At 42.6% G+C, this 23,668-nt stretch overlaps 1 protein-coding gene across 1 annotated transcript in view; it reads left to right on the top strand.

The window, feature by feature from the left end:
• Window positions 1-662: 662 nt before the first annotated feature.
• Window positions 663-23,668, top strand: part of KDM5B (lysine demethylase 5B) — a 33,070-nt gene continuing 10,064 nt past the window's right edge. Inside the window, exons 1-18 of the mRNA XM_024749632.1 lie at window positions 663-814; window positions 2,595-2,691; window positions 4,036-4,145; window positions 5,675-5,833; window positions 6,316-6,435; window positions 8,493-8,651; window positions 9,281-9,462; window positions 10,718-10,880; window positions 12,913-13,032; window positions 14,013-14,207; window positions 16,511-16,692; window positions 16,807-16,931; window positions 17,815-17,965; window positions 18,097-18,211; window positions 18,633-18,988; window positions 20,221-20,359; window positions 22,503-22,682; window positions 23,358-23,516. Of these exons, the coding sequence (XP_024605400.1) occupies window positions 803-814; window positions 2,595-2,691; window positions 4,036-4,145; window positions 5,675-5,833; window positions 6,316-6,435; window positions 8,493-8,651; window positions 9,281-9,462; window positions 10,718-10,880; window positions 12,913-13,032; window positions 14,013-14,207; window positions 16,511-16,692; window positions 16,807-16,931; window positions 17,815-17,965; window positions 18,097-18,211; window positions 18,633-18,988; window positions 20,221-20,359; window positions 22,503-22,682; window positions 23,358-23,516 (2,724 nt within the window). The 5' untranslated portion in view covers window positions 663-802. The remainder of the gene's footprint in view (window positions 815-2,594; window positions 2,692-4,035; window positions 4,146-5,674; window positions 5,834-6,315; window positions 6,436-8,492; window positions 8,652-9,280; window positions 9,463-10,717; window positions 10,881-12,912; window positions 13,033-14,012; window positions 14,208-16,510; window positions 16,693-16,806; window positions 16,932-17,814; window positions 17,966-18,096; window positions 18,212-18,632; window positions 18,989-20,220; window positions 20,360-22,502; window positions 22,683-23,357; window positions 23,517-23,668) is intronic.

Genomic DNA, 23,668 nt, shown 5'->3' with positions numbered 1-23,668 from the left:
CAACAATTAAATGAATTGAAGCAACACCATTCACCTCCTGAAAAAAAGTCAAGCTGTTATATAACTATATGTGTGTGTGTGTGTGTGTGTGTGTGTAGTTGGTAGCTGCAGACTTGTCTTTGTGTTTATTTAGATTTTAAAAATTGCACACCTGTTATGTATTTCCATAAATCATTGTAAAATATACCCTGCAAAAATCCAGTGAAATTCTCTTAAGATTAAAAAAGAGGGAAGGGACTTTCCTGGTGGCACCGTGGTTAAGAATCCTCCTGCCAACGCAGAGGACACAGGTTCGAGCCCTGCTCTGGGAAGATCCCACATGCCGCGGAGCAACTGGGCCCGTGCGCCACAGCTACTGAGGCTTCGCTCTAGAGCCCACGAGCCACAACTACTGAGCCCGCGAGCCACAGCTACTGAGCCCGCGAGCCACAGCTACTGAGCCCGCGTGCCACAACTACTGAAGCCCACGCGCCCAGAGCCTGTGCTCCTCAACAAGAGAAGCCACCGCAATGAGAAGCCCGCATACCGCAATGAAGAGTAGCCCCCTCTTGCCGCAACTAGAGAAAGCCCATGCGCAGCAACGAAGACCCAACACAGCCAAAATTAAAAATAAATAAATTTATTTTTTTAAAAAAGGGGTGGGGGAGAATTCATCAGTACAGTTGTGTTTTATTTCCAGTGTCTGCAGAAGCCAAACCTGACCACAGACACAAAGGACAAGGAGTACAAACCCCATGATATTCCCCAGAGGCAGTCTGTGCAGCCCTTGGAAACGTGTCCCCCAGCTCGACGAGCAAAACGCATGAGAGCGGAGGTGAGAGCCTCGTGAGGTTGATCAGACAGGCCTCAAGTCCCGGTGCTAACGTGTGTCTGACCCTGGATTTCTCTCTTGCACGAGCTCTTCATAGATTGAACTTTACTAACCTCACGGAGGGATGCTGTTTATACTCTGGCTTTTACACTTGGGGGAATTGCACTGTCAGAGGGGTGAGGAATTGAAATCTTTCTAGGTTTATGCTGCCTGGACAGTCAGCTGCTGCATGGTTAACGGTCAGAGCCTAGGAAGCATAGGTGAATAGGCGTTCATTGTGACCCTCGTGATGTTGGGCAAGGTTTATTGGGAATTAAGGTTAGTAGGAGTGAAGTTGGAGATTTTTGCTGAAAAGTACTGTTTTTGAGAGGTTACGAAGAAGGTAGTGAAAGCTATTTTTCTCAGACTTCCTGAAGAGGAGTATGGAATCTGTGGCAAACATTTATGCTAAGCCAGAAAATATTCAGCGAGCAAGGGGGGCTGGTGATGTAACACACAGATAACATGAGAGTGAAGCCTGAGGGAAGATGAGGAGTGAAAGACTTAAGAAAGACAAGTTGCTCTTAGATTTTTCTGCTCTGAGAGGTTTCTCCTGGAAAGGGAGAAGAGTATTCTCCCAGTTACCTTGTTTCCACACAGAGCTGGGTAGGTTTTGGGTTCCTTGATGGACATATGAGTATGAAGAGTCAGTGATTAATATATTAGGAACAGTTTAGAACTGGGAAGCCTCATGGCATTAGTTAGGTTTCTGAATCAGTAGTTGGGTTATTTAATAATTATTGGTGAGGATGAAAAAAATCAGCCATTTTGGTTTCTGAGGAAATGGATAAATAAGAGAATTACTTTTCACTTAGGTAAGTTGGAGATATGAAAAAATTTAGCGACTCCATTTTTTTGAAGTGAGAATCCCTCAGAATAGGAACATATATGGTTATTTGAAGCCCACAAGCAGGCTGCAAGTTTATTCGTCTTAAAGTCAGTTCTTGTTTGAGCACATCTTGATCTTTAAATGTGTAAGACATGCCCAGTGCTGTGGATGCCTAGGTCTGTCTTGATGACACATCATGGTGATGGTATGGCCCTGGAAGAAATCGTGTTAGCAGTAGACATCCTGATTGTGCATGAATGAACACAGGCACAGTTCCACAGTGTCACTTGTGTCCCAGAGCAGACAAGGCTTTGCTTATCAACCAGTATGAGCACTTCGTGGACACCAGGTACTGAGACTGGCTCACAGGCTCTCACTGATGAGGGAGCCATGACTCAGCGGTGTTAGGGGAGCAGTTTGTAGTGACAGTTCACTACAAGAATTAATAGAAACTTGTTGTGGAAGCTGAGTTTTCCTTGAATGCTGTCATACTTTGGAAGAGCCAGCAAACTCTTCTAGGCTGATGAAATTATGTTATTTATGTAACTGTTCAGGATTTGGCTAAGTTATGTAAGTTGTGAGTAGATGAGAACTGAGGGGCTTCTAGGAGGAAATACACACTGTTCCCAATTTGGGTAGTAACACTTCCCATAAGTCATCCCTGATCCTTTGACTTTTTCCTAAATTTTTGACCTGTTGAAGTGGAGAATACTCCTAACTTCTAAGTTTCCTCATTCATTCCTTAAGTAATAATAATATTAAGGGTGGAATCTCTGCTCTAAGGGAGAGAGTTTTGAATGTCCTGTTAATAGAGAGAATTTATAAGACTATAGGCACTTTGTGATTCCAATTGGATTTTAGAAGATTTCTGTCTTTTTAAAGGAAATATTCATGTATATGACAAATTTTTTTAAGGCCATGAATATTAAAATAGAACCAGAAGAGACAGCAGAAGCCAGAACTCATAACCTGAGACGTCGAATGGGATGTCCAGCTCCAAAGTGTGAAAATGGTAAGAAAGTTCATCCATGAATAGGAAGGAAGAGTGAATAAATAAAAACAGTCATTCAACTGGTAGTTAAGAAAATATTGGAGCAACTTTACATACTAGTCACTGGGTTGTGCCTTGAGAAATAAAATCTTATTATATTAATATCCTTGTTTTCATAATTAGATGACTGGAAAGAGAGATAAACAAATGAATATATGCATATTAGAAATGTGATTGAAGTTCTCAACTGTAACTAGTTGCTTTTGAGTTGGCCAAAAAGTTCATTCGGTCAGTGAATATGTTGTTCCATACAGTTCTTGGTGAAAATGAAAAATGTGTCTTATTTTTACTTAAAACCAAGCAAACTTTTTGGCCAACCCAATACTTTGAAATTTGGTTCAGTAGCATTAATTGTAAAGAAGTGATTTGTGAGAAGCATAGGTGCCTTTGACTGAATATCTGATGGGCTTGTTTCAGGCATGGCAGGCAGGCAGGCTTTCTTAATCTGAGTTTTAATTGACAGATGCTCGCCTGGCCACTGCTTGATGTCAGCCACTGAAAGGTAGGTTTGACACTGTCTTGAGAGAAATTCTATATAGGCAGGCACTTAGTAATGAAGAAGTAGTTATTGAAATGGGCTTTTCTTAGTGACTGGTGAGTTAGTGGGAAAGGCAGCACAATGTAATGGAAAGTAGATGGAGTTGTAAAAATACAGATCTGAATCTGAATCCTGGCTCAGCCACTAACTAGTTGTATGACCTTAGAGATACTTCTTGACTTCTTTTAATGTCAGTTTTCTTGTCTTTGAAGCAGGTTGGTTGCAAAGGATTATATGATTGATATAATAACAATTGATGGAAAGCATTTAGCGCAGTACCTTCCGCAGAGTAGCTCATTAATTGATAGCTGGTGTTTTAGAAAATTCTCAGTCTTTGAAACCAGGAAGCTAGAGAGGCTAGTAATCTTAGATCATGGAGGGATAATCTGTAACGTGGAGGGGGTGCTGTTGGTGTGAACGTTCAGTGTCTTATGGTCAAGATCAAGAGGAATTTGCTTTCACCAGCATATGTTATGTCTTAGTCTTAAGAAGAGCATATCTTCGGCTCCCAGTTTGAAAGCATACAGACCTGAGCAACATCTGGTATCATATCTTGTGCTTGTATCTTGGAATTTGAATGGTGTGAGAGTTGTACGTCACCCTAAAGTAGGCAGCACGGAGCTCCTGCACGTAGTAACTCTGGGTGCTGCTGCGCTGGAGTGAGCAGAGAACTGTGTCCGGGGCACCCCAGCAGCAGGAGGGACGAGCACGGGAGGGAGCTGATGGGGCAGAGCAGAGGGAGTGCTGACCTGGACTGCCTCCTACAGAGAAAGACGGGAAAAGCAGCCTCAAGCAAGAACCTGCTGAGAGGAAGGAGTGTATTACAGAGAGCGAGAAGGAGAAACCCAGGAGTCGAGCGAAAAAAACCACCAGTGCTGTGAGTCGACATCTTTAAACACTTTTACAGCCCAGTTTATACTTAGTGCCTTACCTGGGACTGCTGGCTCAGTGTCTCACAATGAAGAGACCTTTAGAGGTGGTTTGTAGTATCAGTTTATAAACAGGGAAACACGGATGCGTCATGAAACCAGTAGTAACAGCTGGGGGCGTTGACAGCCATTTTTTGGAGAACGTTCAGTTTAGCACTGAATATTGGTGAGCTCGATCCTATGGAGAATTGTCGATAAGTGACTAGCCCACCTCCAAGCGAGCTGAAGGTAGATCAGAAATCAAGATGATGTTTTCCAACTTTATAGCAAGGAAGGATAAGGGAAGGGAGTGCGCAGGTAGGAGGGAGGCTAGGGCCTAGCAGGGTCAGAGGCCTGGGGAGCTCTTCACTAAGGTGGAAACAAAAAGCCAAGCTCTCTTCCTCAGCCCCCTTCTGAGCACCTGGGAGCAGCTTGATGACAGTGCTTTTGATCTTGGGATTGGAAGTTATTCCAATTAAATGTTCTGTTCATAAATATCATCTCCCTCTGCCCCAGCACAGAAACAAACAAAGCAGTCAGAAAGCTAGCAGAGCCCAGGTTTCTATTTGCTACAACAAAAAAGTCTGCTCTGGCTGCCATAATGAAGTATCACAGACCGAGTGGCTCAAACAAGCGAAGTTTATTTTCCCACGGTTCTGGAGGCTACAAGTCTGAGATCAAGGTGTTTGCAGACTTGGTTTTTTCCTGAGGCCTCTGTCCTTGGCTTGTAGATGGTCATGTCCCTGTGTCCTCATGGTTTTCCTCTGTGTGTGTCTGTGTCCTAGTCTCTTCTTACAAGGACACCAGTCATACTGGATTAAGGCCCACCCATATGACCTTTTTAACGACCTCTTTAAGACCCTGTCTTCAAATACAGTCACATTCTGAGGTACTGGGAGTTAGGACTTCAACATAGGAATTTTGGGGAAACACGATACAACCCATAGTAGGTAATGACTGTGTAGTTTTATTACTGTGTATTTGGGGGAACTTCTTAACTATGACTAATTAGAATGTAAAGTGGTAATTTAATGTGGTTAGTTAACTTCAATTTTGCCATGTTAAAAGGAAACTAAGTTTTGTAAAAACTGTAAAATCTTTTGCCTTTTAACATGGCAAAATTGAACTTTTCCTTTATTAGTTCTGTTTTTGGTTAGGTGGATAATTTATTGCCTAACATGTTATTCTTCTAGAAGACTATCTTTCTGTAAGCTACTAAAAGCTGGATATTTAAGTAACAAACTTTAATTAAAACACACAATTGAGAAATCTTGGAGATCTCTCTCCAGAGTTGGGAATGCATGAGATATTTTGAAATATCCCATAATAGAAGGTGAAGCATTTTTATTTAAAATGTCCCTTATAGAGGGTGAAACATTTTCACTTGCAGCATATTGGAGAGACTAGATTATGCCTCAGATCCATTTCATTCCTAGAGTTTCACAGAATCAAACAGCAGCTCATGCCCCTGTGTTCTGTGCCCATTTTCATGCTGCAGGTTGACCTGTATGTCTGCCTCTTGTGTGGCAGTGGCAACGATGAGGACCGGCTTCTCTTGTGTGATGGGTGTGATGACAGTTACCACACCTTCTGCCTGATCCCGCCGCTCCACGATGTTCCCAAGGGAGACTGGAGGTGTCCTAAGTGTTTGGCTCAGGTCAGAATTAATAGCAGAGGTGGCATTAGAAAATTTCCTTAAGAAGGTGTTTTCTTCACCTTCCGGTTTTAGATTTGGCAATTGATAATAGGGAGTCTCATGACAGAAATTGGGGTGGGCCTGAATAGGAGAGAGGTCTTGGAAGTGAGCTGCACAGCTATGCAGCAAGCTGAGAGTCAGAAAAACATTTTAATAACTACATTTTTAAAAATTTCATTTAAAAAAAGCATTGCATGCTCTTTGCAAAAATTCTTAGGCACTGAACAACTTAAAAGATAGATAATTTCATAGTCTATAGATAATCACTGTTAGTATTTCGATGTATATTCATCCAAATGGAAATTGCACAAATGGAATTACACTACACAAGTAATTTTAGTAAACATATATAATTTCTCATATATATACATATATATGTGAACCATAAGTAAATATACATATAAATAAATATCTTTCCGTTTTCTTTCTTTGTGTTTTGACAGGAGTGCAGTAAGCCACAAGAAGCATTTGGCTTTGAACAGGCAGCCAGGGACTATACCCTCCGTACTTTCGGGGAAATGGCAGATGCGTTCAAATCTGATTACTTCAACATGCCAGTCCATGTATGTACATACGTAACTGCTTCAGTTTAGGATTTTAATAACTTTGGGGGAAGGTATATCTGAAGACGTTTGAGTTGGCCCTTATCTCTGATAGTCAGTCATTGTCTTGCACAATGAAACCTTTAATTTGTTCGGTAGTATTAACATTCCACAGTACTTCAAAATGCATTCTGATTTTTCATTTGATTAAAGATAGGCTTTTTGAGACAAATCATATAGCGACAGTAACAGAATACCAGTGAAAGGAAATAACCAGCAATCCTTTCAGCTCAACAAATAAAATTCAAAGAAAACTTTGCAAAATTTATTCAATGACTCCTGTGTGCCAATCCCTGTGCTGTGCCCTGGGGGCACGTTTACCTCTTGTTATGTTGTCATAAGTTAGCACTGTAAACTTTAGGATTTTATATTTATTTATTTATTTGGCTTCGTCGGGTCTTAGTTGCAGTGCACGGGCTCTTTGGAGCACGGGGCTCTCTCTAGTTGTGGCACGCGGGCTTAGTTGCTCTGCGGCATGTGGGATTTTAGTTCCCCGACCAGGGATCGAACCCACGTCCCCTGCATTGGAAGGCAGATTCTTAACCACTGGACCGCCAGGGAAGTCCCTATACGTTAGTATTTTAAATTCTCCTTTATTCCCTTAGAAGCATAAGCATGCTTCATTCAGCATTTACTATTCCATCAAATGAGTACACTAAAATGAATGGTTTCCTACCATACTTCTGGATATTTAAGCTGTTTTTCCTCACTACCAACAAAGTGCTATAGCAGACATTGTATGCATCTCCTTTCAGGGGGGGCGGGGGCTGTGTTGGGTCTTCATTGCTGCGCGTGAGCTTTCTGTAGTTGTGGCGAACAGGCACTATTCTTTTTTATGGTGCATGGGCCTTGCATTGTGGTGGCTTCTCTCGTTGAGAAGCACAGGCTCTAGGCTTCAGTAGTTGCGGCACTTGGGCCCTAGGGCACACGGGCTGTAGTAGCTGTGACGCGAGGGCTCTAGAGCGCAGGCTCAGTAGTTGTGGCGCACAGGCTTAGTTGCTCCACGGCATGTGGGCTCTTCCCGGACCAGGGATCCGGGAACCAGTCGGGATCTGGTTGTTGAGCCCACCTGTGTCCCTTGCATTGGTAGACGGATTCTTAACCACTGCGCCACCAGGGAAGTCCTGTATGCGTCTATTTAATTGGATTATTTTCTTAATATTTATCCATTTTTTTCCCATCTAATAGCTGTATCATTTACGGGACCATAGCAGTGTATAGTGAACCTGCTTTGCCTCACATCACTAACATTAACTGTTAAGTTACTTAAAATGTCCCCTTATTTAACAGGCTTATAAATTCAAGTAATATTCCCTTTGAATTTTCAGTTCTTTTTACCCCTCCTGCATTACATATTATTTACCCATATGTTCGCTTAACCAGTCCTGGTGCCTCTTGTATTTGTGGTTGGCTTTTTGCACTTTGAGGGACAGGCCTCTGGCCTCATATCAGATTAGTGCAGATCCTAAGCACTCAGCCTGGCCAGCCCTTTACACGCGGGCCTGCAGCCGCAGAGTTGTTGCACCCTGCCTTTTCCTCGTGGCTGCCCACATTACTCTCCGCAAGGTCTAGTGGAAAGAGTGAGAGGGTGGACTCAGGTGATGTGTTTGAACGCATTTCAGAGGATAAAGCATTGTTCAAATACAGCTAAGCTAACTACTGTTACTAAACAGAAGTCAACCAGGTTGTATATTAGATTCCTCAAAACAGAAAAACATCTCCAGTTCTTAAATCTTAGTACTTTGCTTTCCTTGAGTCCTTTTACGGTAGTGGCCAGGTTGTTGATAGAGGAACATGAATTCTTAGTCAGCTCTTGGTTATAAAATTGCTTTTAGAAAATGAGGTTCATCTGAGTTGTCGGGGGCCAGTTGAGGAAAACTTGGGACGTCATGTACAGTTCTTCCTCAGGCTGCTATCCTGGGATTCCTGTCACTTAGCCTGTCTAGTCAGATTGGTCACCGGCAGTTTGTGAGTGTCTGAGGAGAGTCACTTTCTTTACTTCCTTGTTTTGTATGCAGATGGTTCCCACAGAACTGGTTGAGAAAGAATTTTGGCGACTGGTGAGCACTATTGAAGAGGATGTTACCGTGGAATATGGAGCTGATATCGCCTCGAAGGAGTTCGGCAGTGGCTTCCCGGTCCGAGACGGGAAAGTGAAGCTCTCGCCTGAGGAGGAGGTAGGTGTGGCTGTGAGCACATGGACTTGCGGGGGTGCCGGCGGGACGGGCGGGGGGCGCCTTTAGAGCGAGCCCACCGTTGATCCAGAGGTCATCACGCTGGGCTAGTAGCAGCTGTGCTACAACACGTATGTCACTTGGAACTTGAGATAGTCATGGAAATTGGTTGGTTGGCTTGAAGTAATTTATGATACTTTCAGCAAATCCTTAATTACCAGATTTTTAATGATTTCAAGAATAGCAGAAAGAACCCATAGAAGAATTCTAGTCCCAACTAGATGATAAGGGAGAATCACTTACCTCCCTTTGACTTCCGATTCTGTAACTTTGGTTTCTCGTTCTGAAGAAAATCTGAGGGATTGGAACCAGATACACACACATAATATAGACACACGCACACAGACACACACACACAAGCCCATTTATGTAAAGTGCAGAGCTGGGCAGAAGTAATCTATGGGCATCCAGGAGGTAAGCATAGTGGCCCCCCGCCATTCTTTTTATTTTGAAGGAGACTTTTCAGCTTGCTTTTTGAAACCAGCAGAGTTCCAAAATGTTAGCATGATTATAAAGTATAAACCTTTATTTATACTTTATTTATAATGTCAAGATATTCTCCTTATTTTTAGGAATATCTTGACAGTGGCTGGAATTTGAACAACATGCCAGTGATGGAGCAGTCTGTCCTCGCTCACATCACCGCTGACATATGCGGCATGAAGCTTCCTTGGTTGTACGTGGGAATGTGCTTTTCTTCCTTCTGTTGGCATATTGAAGACCACTGGAGCTATTCCATTAACTACCTGCACTGGTAAGGGGTTCCAGAGAACCTACAGATGGTATGCACGCTGCGTTGGAAAACTTACCCACCTCTTAGTTGTGACACATCTCTTAACTGAGTCTGAAGAGTGATGAGGTTTTTTTTTTTATTTTATTACTATGGGGCAGGTATCCTAACAATTTAAGACAAAGGTTCTTAAGAATCCATAGGAAATCCATGAAACCCTGCCCTTGCACATGAGTTTTCAAGTATAACAGGCTTCTGGGGAGAAGATAGACAGCTTCACTAATTGTCAAAGAAGTCTTTACTCCCAGAAAGGTTAGAAAGCACCGAGTTGCTTTTACTGTGGAAACCCCTTCCCGTTCTGTGGGCCCGGCGGCCCAGATAGCCCTTTGGGTGAGGAGTGGGGCATGGGGCGTGTGGGTCCTCCAGGACCTCGGGACTGACCGCTCCTGACGGCCTGCTGAGTTCTAGCATCACTGTGCACCGTAGGTAGAGTGCGCCCCATCCGCGCGTGCCTGTGTGTGTGTGTGGTGGGCTGGGGCGGATATTTGGGCTTTCTAAACTTTTATTTCACATCTGTTTCCCTCCCCTCCATTTCCCTTGCTTTCTGAGTACAAAAATATTTGAAGATCTGAAACTCACTTAAATTCCCACACAGGGAATTTGAGGATGTACCACAAGAAAGAGGGAGCTGGCCTTTTACGTGCAGAGAGTCAGTCCTGCTTCCCCAGGCAATTGCTCCCAGCTGTGAAATGATGTTTACCATACCTCACAGGGATGTTACAGATTAATTGGTTGACAGTTAAATGTGCTTTGAAGAGGAGCTCTTTAGAAATGCTAATCGCCTTACTTAGAGTTTGGTTTAACTCGCTGTCAGGGCGGAGAGTTGCCATCCCTTGCTAGTTGCCGTAGGAAATTGTGGTGACCACATACCCTGTAGCTAACATAATACCTTATATTCTTAGAAATGCTAGATATCTACATTTTCTGAAGGGTCAAGGGTCAGGTAAAATGGGAGGGAAAAGAGGGACCTCAGATGGGAAGTCTCATGTTTAAACTTTATCCTTGAAGAGGGAAAATGCATTACATATGTTCAGATCATATTTCTGGTGATACTTCTTCAGTTTGAACATTGCCTTACAAAGCAGGATCTAAAAAATAGGAACTGGTTAACCGTCTTGTTTGCATTGGTGTTTGCTGGTTGATTTTGTGTATGAGTTGAAGAAGCTACTGAAATTTCATGTAAATTTTGAGATTGATCTGCTTTTACAATCTATTTTAGGGGTGAGCCAAAGACCTGGTATGGAGTCCCAGGGTACGCTGCTGAGCAGCTGGAGACCGTGATGAAAAGGCTGGCCCCGGAGCTCTTCATCTCCCAGCCTGACCTCCTCCACCAGCTCGTCACCATCATGAACCCCAATACCCTGATGACTCACGAAGTGCCTGTATGTTTTGGGTCAATCCTCCTGCCACCCGGGCTTAACTCCCCACTTCTCTTTTTCCCCGTTGCTCACGTTTTTATGAAGCTGATTTGGCTGTGTAGAAACAGCTGTTTGGTGTCATTTAGTACAATATTGCATTAAGCCAGTGGGAGTGGATCCTCAGACACCATAGACAGCTGATTTGTTGCAGCTGATGACTAGGTTGCTGAGCAGCCTGACTTTGCAATAGTAACTGTGAGGCTGTCTCTTCCTTTCCTTTCTGGTGTTCAGTTCAGAGTACATTCACAGGTTGTACACCATCACCATTCCTGCTTTCTAAAATATAACTTTTGTTTATAACTTCAGTCCTTCAACACAGCAAAACAAAAACCGTAAAAAATAAGTGTTGTTAGTATAAATTAGTTTACTCTGAAAATGGCTAGGTTCTGTTATTGATATAATTAGATCTAAACTCTTGTGTCAGAATCCTTCATACTCCATCCCTGCTTTAGAAAATAACTCATTGAATTTACATGGTGACATGCTTGGTGGATCTTACGTTCTCCCTGCTGCCCCTAATTAAGCTTAAGAGAAAATTTATTTCAGTGTCTTGAGCTTGGATTTCAGGGTTCCCACTCTAGACTGAAAGATGCTATTGGTGCTTTTTCCTATGAGGTTTTTCTACGAAGTGACAGTTATTTTTGCTTAGTGGCTTCCTTTCGGAGGAAACTCAAGGCATTTTGGGAGGCCAGATTGAGATGTATGAAGTTGAAGAATCCATCTTAGTTAGCTCAACCAAATGTAAATGATACATTTACAATGTTAAGAGGAATTCTTGATCTTGTGACCTTCATTTTATGCTTTTGGGTTCACAGGCCAGTAAATGGGGGCAGATGGGAAGGAATTTTCTTTGAGGGATCATAAAATATTCATGGGCCAAAGCTTAGAAAATAAGGACCAATAGTCATCAAAATACCACCATCTCCTCGTTGTTGGCATTTTCCATCTTGACCCACCCCCACCCCCGCCCCACGTTGATGGGTCTTTCTGATCTGTTATGAGTCGCTGGCTTTAGAAGAGACCTCTCGCCCTGTTCTTTAATAGTTGAGCAAACCATGTGGGGCTAGACTCTGGACCTAGAGAGGTAGGTGAATGAACTCGTGCATTCGGGAACTCACAGTGTAAGGGAAAGACAGCGTTTACACAGATCACGGAAGAGTGGTGTGGTTTGACAGTGGTGTTGACTCGGGGGCTGAGCCATTAACTCTGAAAGGGCTGGAAAGGGCTCCTAATGGCGTTTGAACCGAGGCGTGGGCTCTGAAGGGGAGTGCGTGTGGCAGAGAGTTGAGGAGGAGGCCCTCCCGGTGGAGGGCTGTGCTCCTGCCGCTGTTGCCCACTGCAGACTTGGCCTGTCAGAGCCCGGAAGGGCGTGTTCCAGCACAGGGCGGGGCCTCAGCCCGAGTTGCACGGCCTTGTGGCCTGGGTGCTGCTTGAGAATTGGCATTTCCAACAAGTTCCCAGTTGTTGTTGCTGCTTTTGGTCTGGGAACTACATTTTGGAGAACCGCTGGTGGAGAGATATGTATTGAAAAGACATCTAATATTATTACTATTATGTAGTAGTTCGTTCAGTCTGAGGATTTTGTGCCTAGAGCAATATAAGTGTTTTTCGGGTAGAGGGAAAAGGGGAATTGCTGGTGGGAGGTAAGTTTGAGGCCCAAATCAAGAAGATCTCTGTGTGGAATGAGATCCTTGAAATAGAGCGGAATTTCTTCAATTGGTGGTAGGAGATCCTATTTCAGTATGATAATATTTGGAAAGATGTGTCCTGATCCTGGATGTAGCCAGATTTTTGTGGTGTAAGCTGTTTTCTCTTGAGATACTTATCAACCTGGCAGTCTGGGGAACTACTCCATCTTGTGGCAGAAATGAATATCTTTAGGTAATATTCAGCCATACTTTTTTCCCTACCCTTTCTGGAGAATCATCTGATAGTCTATGTCTAGATTGTCTTTTGTGAGGATGTCACTGAAAATCTCCAATTTCTGTCTCCTTAGGTTTACCGAACTAATCAGTGTGCTGGGGAGTTTGTGATCACATTTCCAAGAGCCTACCACAGCGGTTTCAATCAAGGTTTTAATTTCGCTGAGGCCGTTAACTTCTGCACTGTCGATTGGGTGTGTAATTATGACCTAGCAAGCCTTTTCACATTTACCGTTTTTCCTGCAGAAATGGTATAGAATGCTTAGAAGCTGTCATGTGTCTAGTTGCTTAAACCAGTTGCTGCTGAAATGGCAGGTCAGCCAGCTGTGTACCTTCCCAGCAGGAGAGGCCCTGGCCCTGCAGTGTCAGCCAAGACCTGGTGAAGAGTCTGCTGAGTGACGTTTCGGCTGAAGCTTAGTATCTCATTGCAAACTGATAACAAGCAGTTCCAGTCTTAAGACTGTACTTTATGCAGCACTGGCTTAAATTATCCAAACACAGTAATTTTTAATGACATTTGATTTCAGGTAGTTGTAAAGTGGAGTTTTTATATTAGTATTAATACTTTTCATTTGCCTAAGAAGAACTACCTAGTTTAAGTGGGTGTGGTGTTAAATCTAATAAATTATTATCTTCAGTGCCTTTTTTTTTTTTTTTTTAATAATACCGGGTTGGCCAAAAAGTTCCTTCACGTTTTTCCGTAACATGTCAGGGAAAAACCCAAATGAACTTTTTGGCCAACCCAAAATAGTTGGCCCAATAAAATAGTACCCAGTAGTAATACCTACATCTATAATTATTTTCTGTTCTATAGTTTTTAGAGCATTGTTGTTCCCTGAAGTAGATTAACCACACCAGTTCCACACAGTTGTTTCAGGAAATGTGTAAATTCATATTTCCAATTAGATTCTACATTGTTGTAGACATTACTGCATTATTAATACATTGGGTTTTTAAACCAGATTTTAATCAATGTACCTAATTTGCCAGATCCTTGAGATGCAAAGATTTTAAAAGGTCCAAGGCTTGTTAGAGTCTAGTTTTAGGATTGATATATGATATCAATATATGACCCAAGATGTGATATTTGGTAATTGATAATAAAGGTCAGGAGTCTTTGGAAACAGGAAGGAGAGAGATGAATGTCACGTGTCCTCCCTGTCCTTTGGCGCAGCTGCCCTTAGGCCGACAGTGCGTAGAGCATTACCGCCTGCTGCACCGCTACTGTGTATTTTCCCACGACGAGATGATTTGCAAGATGGCCTCCAAGGCGGACGTGCTAGACGTTGTAGTGGCATCAACTGTTCAGAAAGACATGGCCATTATGATTGAGGACGAGAAGGCTCTAAGGGAAACTGCTCGTAAATTGGTAAGGTTCTGGAACCCCAACTGCATGTCTTTGCGTGTTACTTAGTAAAGTTCTTGCACTTTGATACCATTTCAAGGAAACTTCTCCTTAATTTCCTTTAAGACCATTCTAATAGATGTATATTGACGTCTCATTGTGCTTTTACTTTTCATTTTTCTAATGGCTAATGATATATTGAACATCTTATCATGTATTTATTTACTACCTGCATATGTGTCTCTTTGGTGAAGTGTCTGCTCACATGTCTTGCTCTACCCCTTTTTCATTGGATTGTTGGGAGACTTCTCTTTATTCTAGACACCAGTCCTTTATCAGATAAGTGTTCTGCAAGTATTTTCTTCCAGCTAGTGGCTTGTCTTTTCATTCTCTTAGCAGTGTCTTTCAAAGAGCAGAAGTTTTTCATTTTGATGAAGTTCAGTTTATCAGTGTTTTCTTTTATGGATTTTTCTTGGTGTGTCCTTCTTAAGAAATCTTTACCTAACCAGAGTCACAAAGGTTTTCTCATGTGTAGTCATCTAGATTTTCTAGGTTTAGATTTTACATTTAAGTGTTTAATCCTCTTAAGTAATTTTTGTTTATGGCAAGGTGTGGGTTGAGATCATTGTTTTTGCATATGACTGTCTAACTGTTCCAGCAACATTTCTTGAAAAGACTCCTTTTTCCATTGAATTGCCCTGGCACCTTTGTTGAAAATTAATTCACACATGTGTGGAGCTACTTCTGGACTCTGTTCTAGTCTGTGCATTTGTCCTATTGCTAATACCATATGGTCTTGATTACTGTAACTTTCTAATAAGTTTTGAAATGAGGTAGTGTGAGTCCTCCAACTTTGTTCCTTTCAAAAATTGTTTTGCCTATTTTAGTTCCTTTGCTTTTCCATATGAAGTTTAGAATCAGCTTACTGATTTCTATCAAAAAGCCTGTTGGCATTTTGATTGGAACTGCATTAAACCTATGGATAGTTTGGGGGAGAATTGACATCTTAACAATACTGAGTCTTCCAATCCATGGACATAGTCTATCCCCTCATTTATTTAGGTGTTCTTGATTTCTTTCAGTATTTTGTAGACTGCAGCACACAGATTTTACACAGATTTTCTTGGATTTGTAATTAGGTATTTCTTATTTTTTGGTACTATTATGAATAGTACTTTAAAAATTTTTTTTGATTTCCAATTGTTTATTGCTAGTATTTAAAAATACAATTGAGGGCTTCCCCGGTGGCGCAGTGGTTGAGAGTCCGCCTGCCCACACGCCACGGAGCGGCTGGGCCCGTGAGCCATGGCCGCTGAGCCTACGCGTCCAGAGCCTGTGCTTCCCAAAAAAAAAAAAAAAAAAAAAAAGAAACTTCCTGGTTCAAGACCTCATTTATCTTGACAGTATCAATTGGGAAATTCCTTGTTACGATTACAGTCTCTGTTGCACAGATTGTCGAACCTTTTCCAAGAACTTTCCATATAAGAGGCTAATAGACCACTCAGTGTCTTCACATTGACAGCTCCTGCACGGTAGTCTTTTTTACCTGCCCCATCTTCTTTCCTTTCATTTATATTTGTTCTTTTTGTGGATTCTCCAGCAACATTACTCTGAAGCCCTGTATAGCATGTTCGCTGTAGTAGAAAGTATATGCATTTCTTTTGCTCTTATCTAGACCCAAAATATGGACAAGGCCAATTTGGAGTAGAATAAACAGCTAATCTCTGTAGTTTTATGGACCTGTTAGTAACTGTTCTCATACTCAGATCAAAATGGCCAAACATAAGGACCTACCGTGTCCAGAAGGGGTTCTCCCTAGATGGGTGAAATAGATTAACTTGCCCACATTTGCTAGGTCCACACACATTTTTTAAAATTTATTTATTTATTTTTGGCTGTGTTGAGTCTTTGTTGCTGTGCGCGGGCTTTTCTCTAGTTGCGGCGAGTGGGGGCTACTCTTCATTGTGGTGCATGTACTTCTCATTGCGGTGGCTTCTCTTGTTGTGGAGCACGGGCTCTAGGCGCACAGGCTTCAGTAGTTGTCGCTCGCAGGCTCAGTCGTTGTGGCTCCCGGACTTAGTTGCTCCGCGGCATGTGGGATCTTCCGGGACGAGGGACGAACCCGTGTCCCCTGCATTGGCGGGCGGATTCTTAACCACTGCGCCACCAGGGAATTCCCCCACACATTTTTAATCACGCACTCTCTACTCTCTACTTCGGTAAGGCTCTTTTTTTTTTAATTTAAGCTCAACTATTACATGTTTGTCTTGGGGGCTGATGGATTGTATTATCCTTTGGAGATCTCTAAAGTACACACTTTATTCTAGGGAGTAATTGATTCAGAAAGAATGGATTTTGAGCTGTTGCCAGATGATGAGCGTCAGTGTGTAAAATGCAAAACCACATGCTTCATGTCTGCCATCTCCTGTTCTTGTAAACCTGGCCTGCTTGTTTGCCTGCATCATGTAAAGGAATTATGTTCCTGTCCTTCTTATAAATATAAACTGCGGTGAGTAGGAAGAATGATTTTTTTTCTATGGAAAACACTAAATCCTTAGTATAAAACATCTGATTTCCTCCACGCCTCCATATCTTAGAGCTAAGCCTGCTATTCTGTTTCCAGGTATAGATACACTCTGGATGATCTCTACCCCATGATGAATGCACTGAAGCTTCGAGCAGAATCTTACAACGAATGGGCCTTGAATGTGAACGACGCTTTGGAGGCGAAGATTAATAAGAAGAAAAGTATGTGGTACATAGAAAGTGTGACTTAGTGATTGGCAACTTGGGACTGATTGTAACATAGCCAACTTAAAGTTATCAGCAAACGGATTACTTGAAGCAGCCTGACTTAGCCCATCTGTCCAGCCAGGTTTGGAGATTTAGCAGAGGTTTTAAAGCCAAGAGTGAATGAGGCATATGTCCTTACATCAAAGTGAAGTCTTGATATATGAGTTTTGTAGGATCGTGTATTTAACAAATATCGTATTGTTACCAAATAACCTTTACACCTCTTTGTCTCAGAAATAAAAGTATTTCACATTTTATATGGACCTTTAGAAAAGGTTTTTGTTTGTTTTGCTTGTTTTTGAACTAGATCTCAGGACAAAGACAGCATATCATTAAATTAAGAGTCTGTGAAATGCTGGTTTATTACTTCTTAGTTCTAGTCAAAGTCTCTGGCTCTTGTTATTACATTTGAAAGTTACTGCTTCCCTTCAAAGCGTTTTCATTTGCTTTCCTTTCTGTCGCTCAGCAGGTGACTCTTCCCTCTCCTGTTTAGGGGTGGGTGCAGGTCACTGTCTCTGAGCCCACCAGTTCCCTGCCAGGTGCAGAGTAAAATGCAGGAGGAAAAGGTGGTTCCAGCCACAAGAAGAACTGCATTTGCTCTGTTTTGACAAGGCAGGGGTTCTTTGATTCTTAAACATTTCCACATTGAAGGGCAGCTCTAGGCACTTTTTAAAGTATTCCACTCTCAGCCAAAGAAAAAAGAACAAATTTATTAGCGGTAAAACATTGCAAATATCCATAGGTAAGAACTGATCAAATCGAACCTCCCCCTCTGTATTTCATACCAGTATTTCATACATAATGATCACAGAAAAGGTGATCTTTTCTTTATTCCTAGGCCTCGTCAGCTTTAAGGCTTTGATTGAGGAATCTGAGATGAAGAAATTCCCGGACAACGATCTTTTACGTCACCTCCGCTTAGTGACACAGGACGCGGAGAAATGTGCCTCTGTCGCCCAGCAGCTGCTTAACGGCAAGAGGCAGACGAGGTGGGCACTGTGCACCCCCTGGCTTGGGCTCTTCGGCAGCCTGTTGTGGCTGGTTTTACCCATGACGTTGGAGTCTGGGGCTGGTGGGGTACCTGCTCTCATGCAGTCTCCTTGGGCCTTTGTCTGTCTAGGTATCGATCTGGTGGAGGGAAATCCCACAATCAGTTGACAGTGAATGAGCTCCGACAGTTCGTGAGCCAGCTGCACGCCCTGCCCTGTGTCCTCAGTCAGACGCCACTGCTGAAGGTACCTGGATGGGGAGGTGGGGGTGCCCGCCTTCCTGTGTTTTGTACACAAGCCCAGGTCACATGATCAAGTTGTCTTCCCCTGTGGTTAATTTGTACATTTATTTGCAAATACTTTTAGTAACCCGTTGAGTGGTACGTGTATATAAAGAGATTGTAACAGGCCTGCAGAGGAGAGAGAAGGTTGGAAATTTTTACCTTTCACAGTGACCACCAGCTACTATAGTTGGTACAAGTCTCTCTTAGAGTCACTTGTGTAACTGTCAGTTGGCTTATGTATTTATTACCTTGTTTACCTGTATTGTTGCTAGAATCAAGTGAAGTGGCAGAGGGTCATGTTGAACATGGACTGAAGATTCTGAGTGTTCAAGAAGCCAGTTACTGAAAATATTGTTTTGATGCAACAATCTGTGTTTTTTAAGGATCTCTTGAATCGTGTAGAAGATTTCCAACAGCATAGCCAGAAATTGCTCTCTGAAGAGATGCCCAGTGCCGCTGAGCTGCAAGACTTGCTAGACGTCAGCTTTGAATTTGATGTCGAGCTTCCCCAGCTTGCTGAGATGCGTGTCCGGCTGGAGCAGGCCCATTGGCTGGAGGAGGTGCAGCAGGCTTGCTTAGACCCCAGCTCCCTCACCTTAGATGATATGAGACGTCTCATAGACCTGGGGGTGGGTCTGGCCCCATATTCAGCTGTGGAGAAGGCTATGGCACGGCTTCAAGAACTGCTCACGGTATCAGAGCACTGGGATGACAAAGCCAGGAGTCTCCTCAAGGCCAGGTAAACAAGCACGCCCATGCCTCTGCCCGGGGAAGGCTGGCACTTCGTCCGTCCGGGAGCACGGAGCATGGGGAGTAGGGCGGCACGTGGGCACAGTAGCTGAGCTGTGTGTGCAGAGATAGCTGAGCTGTTCGGAGCTGCTTCGGAGCTTGGGCAAAAGAATATTAATTTCTTTCCTTGCGTAACTGATTGTGAAATGAGTGGTTCGAATGGAAATACCTTTTCTAGAGTTGGTTTAATGAAATTTCCGTGGACCTCGAGGGTAACATCTTTGAGAGAAGAAAACATTTACAAATAAGTGGAACTGTTTAAACCCACGGTTAATGAAAAAGATCCCAAGGAGTCTTAAAGAGAAACATCTGAGAGTCAGCGTGCACTGTCTTTAAGATGAAAATGGTGCCGTAATTCTCCACATTAGTGCTGTTGCTTTGTGACCTTATCTATACGCGAGAGATGGGCTGGATTCAAGCTAACCATCCGAGGGGAGAAGATGGTTCCCTCCCTATTCTTGCTTTTTGTCTGACAGATCTTTACTATTCCAACTGACAAGATAAAGTACAAGAAATACCTAGGTTCCAGACATCATTTTGTAATCCTAAAATAGTGGTCATTGAGCAGAGTACAGAAGTTTTGGGTTCTGTGCTTTTGGTATGTTGATATCCTGGAGATTTTTAATTTTCTTAGTGAAGCTGTATGAGTCTTGATAGCGTATCTAGTTTAACATAACGTAAGTTATCCCTAAGTTATCTTTTGCAAGTGGAAGTTTATGGTTATTCCAATGTCAAGTCAGAAATAAGTAGAACTTAAATGCTTCACTGAGTTATTTGCTATTCTAAATTTCCTTTGAAGTGATTTTTCTTTTTTGTGGCAAGCGGGGGCTATTCTTCGTTGCGGTGCGCGGGCTTCTCATTGCAGTGGCTTCTCTTGTTGCAAAGCATGGGCTCTAGGCGCACGAGCTTCCGTAGCTGTGGCGTGCAGTCTCAGTAGTTGTGGCTCGCGGGCTCTAGAGCACAGGCTCAGTAGTTGTGGCACAGGAGCTTTGTTGCTCCACAGCATGTGGGATCTTCCCAGACCAGGGCTCGAACCCATGTCCCCTGCATTGGCAGGTGGATTCTTAACCACTGTGCCACCAGGGAAGTCCCTGAAGTGATTCCCTATTTTCTCTGGTAAGTAAACCACAAGAAAAGTGAGCCACAGTGTAAAAGCTGAGTAGTGTCATTTTGCTTTTGTAGGCCTCGGCATTCATTGAACAGCCTTGCTACGGTGGTTAAGGAGATCGAGGAGATCCCCGCGTACCTGCCCAATGGTGCGGCTCTGAAAGACTCTGTGCAGAGAGCCAGAGACTGGCTTCAGGACGTAGAGGCCCTGCAGGTAGGTTTACAAAATGTCCCGTGTGTGTAAGTGCGTCTGTAAAGAGCAGTAATGTAAACACTTGCAAAGGGGAATATGTTGGATGTCACTACACAGGTTCAGTGTTTGGGTTGGCCAGATTACTGATTCTCTTCAACCTTGTGTAGATGCACTTAACCCACCCCATCTACTGTCCTGACTAGTTGACTCAGTATTTAAAGCTTAGGTAATTTAACCAACCTTTTCTGGGAGCTTGGGACCCTCCCATAACAGACTTAATTACTTGGTTGGGGTTGAAGAAAAAGAGCTAAAAATGAAGTTGTGGGAGAAACACAGTTTCTAACGTCTGACAAGTACAGCTATCTCTTGCTGGCTTGCCAACTACTTGGAGTTTACATAATGAAGAGTAGCAGATTCAGTGAGTCTTGATACATGATTACATGGCCAAACTAGGCCCTCAGGCCCAGGACTTTCATCAAGTAATGACTTAAATGTGCTCCATACCTACAAAAGCAGTGAGATGAGCACGTTCTAAAGTAACTGTCCAAAGTAATCAGCACTGAGTATCTGTGCCCCTGTGCTAGATGTTGTACTTGCTAAGACTTACTTATAAGTTAAAATAGAAAATTAAATTCACTTGTAACATTATTAAGGTATAGACAGAATATATTCTGTTTTTCCCAATTTTCAGCTGGATAACTTCATTTGAAAAGTGGTTGGTGGGAGTGTCTTCCTTTTTCTAATGATCATAAACCAGTGGGTCTTAACGGGCCTATTGAGAAAAAAGATCTTTGAATTATTTAATGGGATAGGTTTTTAAAATTTTAATTTATATTGTTCTTGAGGCTCAAATTCTGTTTTGTTGAAGCCATCAGATTCTAGGAATAAAATACCATCTGGTCTTCTGAATATCTATGTAATTTTAAGTGGTGCTAATTAGCCAATTGCTAATGAGAAATGCCAAACAGGACAGTTTTAGCCACGTGTTTTCAACAAAACATCTGGACATCTATTCTTGTTAATAGGGAAGAGAAGATACATTGTTTGATAAATATTACATAATTAAGGGGTGACCCCAGCCCGCCAAAGAAAAAACCAAGGAAAGTGTTTGCTGTGTACGTAAACTTGCCCAGTGAGGTTTTTGATGCAGGCTCTTGTCTGTAGTTGTTGGAACTGTAGTGGGTACAGTCACGGTCCCCCCTTCCACTCATGGTTGCTGGCAGCCAGAAGGTGAGGTCATGACGACGAGGAGAGGTGAGCATATGAAATCAGAAGCAAGGACACATGTCTGGGTGGGTTTGCTCCCTTCACGTGCTGTAATGTATGTACTACTTAGTACGGTGTTTGCAACAATGTGCATAAGGACAAAAAGCAAGTTTTGCTCCATTCCTGAAATAATAGCCTGGTCTTTCCTTGCGTCATATATTTAAGGACTAGTAGAGAGGTGTGACCAACAACAAGGAACCTCTTCGTGTTTAGTGGATTATTTATTTTAAAAGGTCATCCACTATTCTGCTGTTCACTTAGGGAGTACTCCATATGTTTCTAAATGGAGTACCATAGGCATAGCATATAATTTGTGAGTCACCTTTTTTACGCATCCAGCAGAATACCTGCCCTTACAGTTTCAATCCTGTGAGAATAAATAGAAGGCCCCCAGGTGATTCTTAATGAATAATAAAGTTGGAGAGCCAGTGGGCTTTCACAACTCATTTTTTGTTTCCTCAATAATCTATACTGAGTTACTATAATTCATCATTGGTGAGTGAATTGGAGTAAAATATTTGTTTTGTTGCTTTTCTTTCTCTAAGTCAGTATGGAAATCCTTTGAGTTATTACAAATTTACATTTCTGTTGAATTTTTTTCACACCATCCATAGGGACCAAAATGACAAGTGACTTGACAAGGGCATAAACAGTCTGAACAAAGGGAGCACAGGATATGCCAGGTCCAAAGTTGTATCCATGGGCCCAGCACAAAGTAGGTTCTTACTTGTCGAGTGGAAGAACCCACACTGCTCCACCTCCACCACCATCGGCCAGCTGGCAGGTTTCGTCAGCACCCGTCTGTGAATTTAATATGTTGAAATCATGGGGTAGGCCCGGTCCGAATGGTACTTTTCCCACTTACATAGAAGTAATTTTTTTCCCCTTGATTTATTAGGCTGGAGGACGTGTGCCAGTGTTAGACACACTGATAGAACTTGTTACACGAGGACGATCTATCCCGGTGCATCTGAATTCTTTACCGAGACTGGAGTCACTAGTAGCTGAGGTTCACGTTTGGAAAGAATGTGCTGCTAATACATTCCTGACTGAGAATTCGTCCTATTCTCTCTTGGAGGTAAGTTTGCAGTTAGCCCACCTACAAGACCTTGGGTCTCCTAGCCTGGCAAAACATGTAGTCCCTCACACACAGAGGTGGCATCACTGACTGATCTATGCTCTAGGAGTTACTTTTCTCAGTGGAGCCAGGGAGATTCTTCTAAGTTTCTACTGAAACTTTCAATTGAAACTTAGAAGAATCTTAAAATGTTTTCTGCATATGTTTAGGGATAGCATTCACTGTCTAAGGAAGAAATTTTCCTCCTTGAAGTTCCTCAGTTTGTTGAAATTGGATGTTTAACTTTGGCCATGCTTCACCACTTGCTTTTAACAAGCTCAATAAAAGATCTCATCCACCTTTCGAAGTACTCTAGTTGCACTTCTTGTGTTTTTTTGTAAGCTGATGCTGGTCACACGTTATGACTGGAATCATTATCACATTTTTTTACTTACTGTTTGATTGAATCTGGAATCAAAGTCTGTCTTTTTGTGAGATTTCCTTCTTTCTTTCCTCCCTCCCTCTCTTCCTTTCTTCCTTCCTTTGTAGAAGAGAGTTTCTGGCTTCAAGGAGGCATGTTACACAGAAAATACTAAGAAGCTCACATCCTTCCCACTCCTTAGGCTTTTATTTGGGGACTTCCTAATGCTTCATCTGAAATCCATTTTACCAGCGGTGGTGCTTTATCCACATTAGGTGCTGTGTCCTCGATGTGATATTGGCCTTTTGGGATTGAAGAGGAAGCAGAGAAAGTTAAAGGAGCCCTTGCCAAGTGGCAAGAAGAGAAGCCCCAGAGTAGAGAGTCTGAGTGACCTGGAGAGAGCTCTGACTGAAAGCAGAGAGACTGCTTCAGCTGTACGTACTGGGGTTTTTCCTCCTCTTTTCTCCATGGGGGAGGATAATTTCTAACTCTTCTCTTACTTACTGGTCATATTGGGAAGGCAAGTAGAAGAATAACTTTAAAAGTACTCTGTTTTACCAAAACGACTTTGGGAGAATTGTCATTT

Source organism: Neophocaena asiaeorientalis, unplaced genomic scaffold (assembly GCF_003031525.2).
Source record: "Neophocaena asiaeorientalis asiaeorientalis breed wild unplaced genomic scaffold, Neophocaena_asiaeorientalis_V1.1 scaffold44, whole genome shotgun sequence".
Lineage (NCBI taxonomy): Eukaryota > Metazoa > Chordata > Mammalia > Artiodactyla > Phocoenidae > Neophocaena > Neophocaena asiaeorientalis.
Note: the sequence above shows the minus strand (reverse complement) of the source record. Positions and strands in the feature narration are given on the sequence as shown.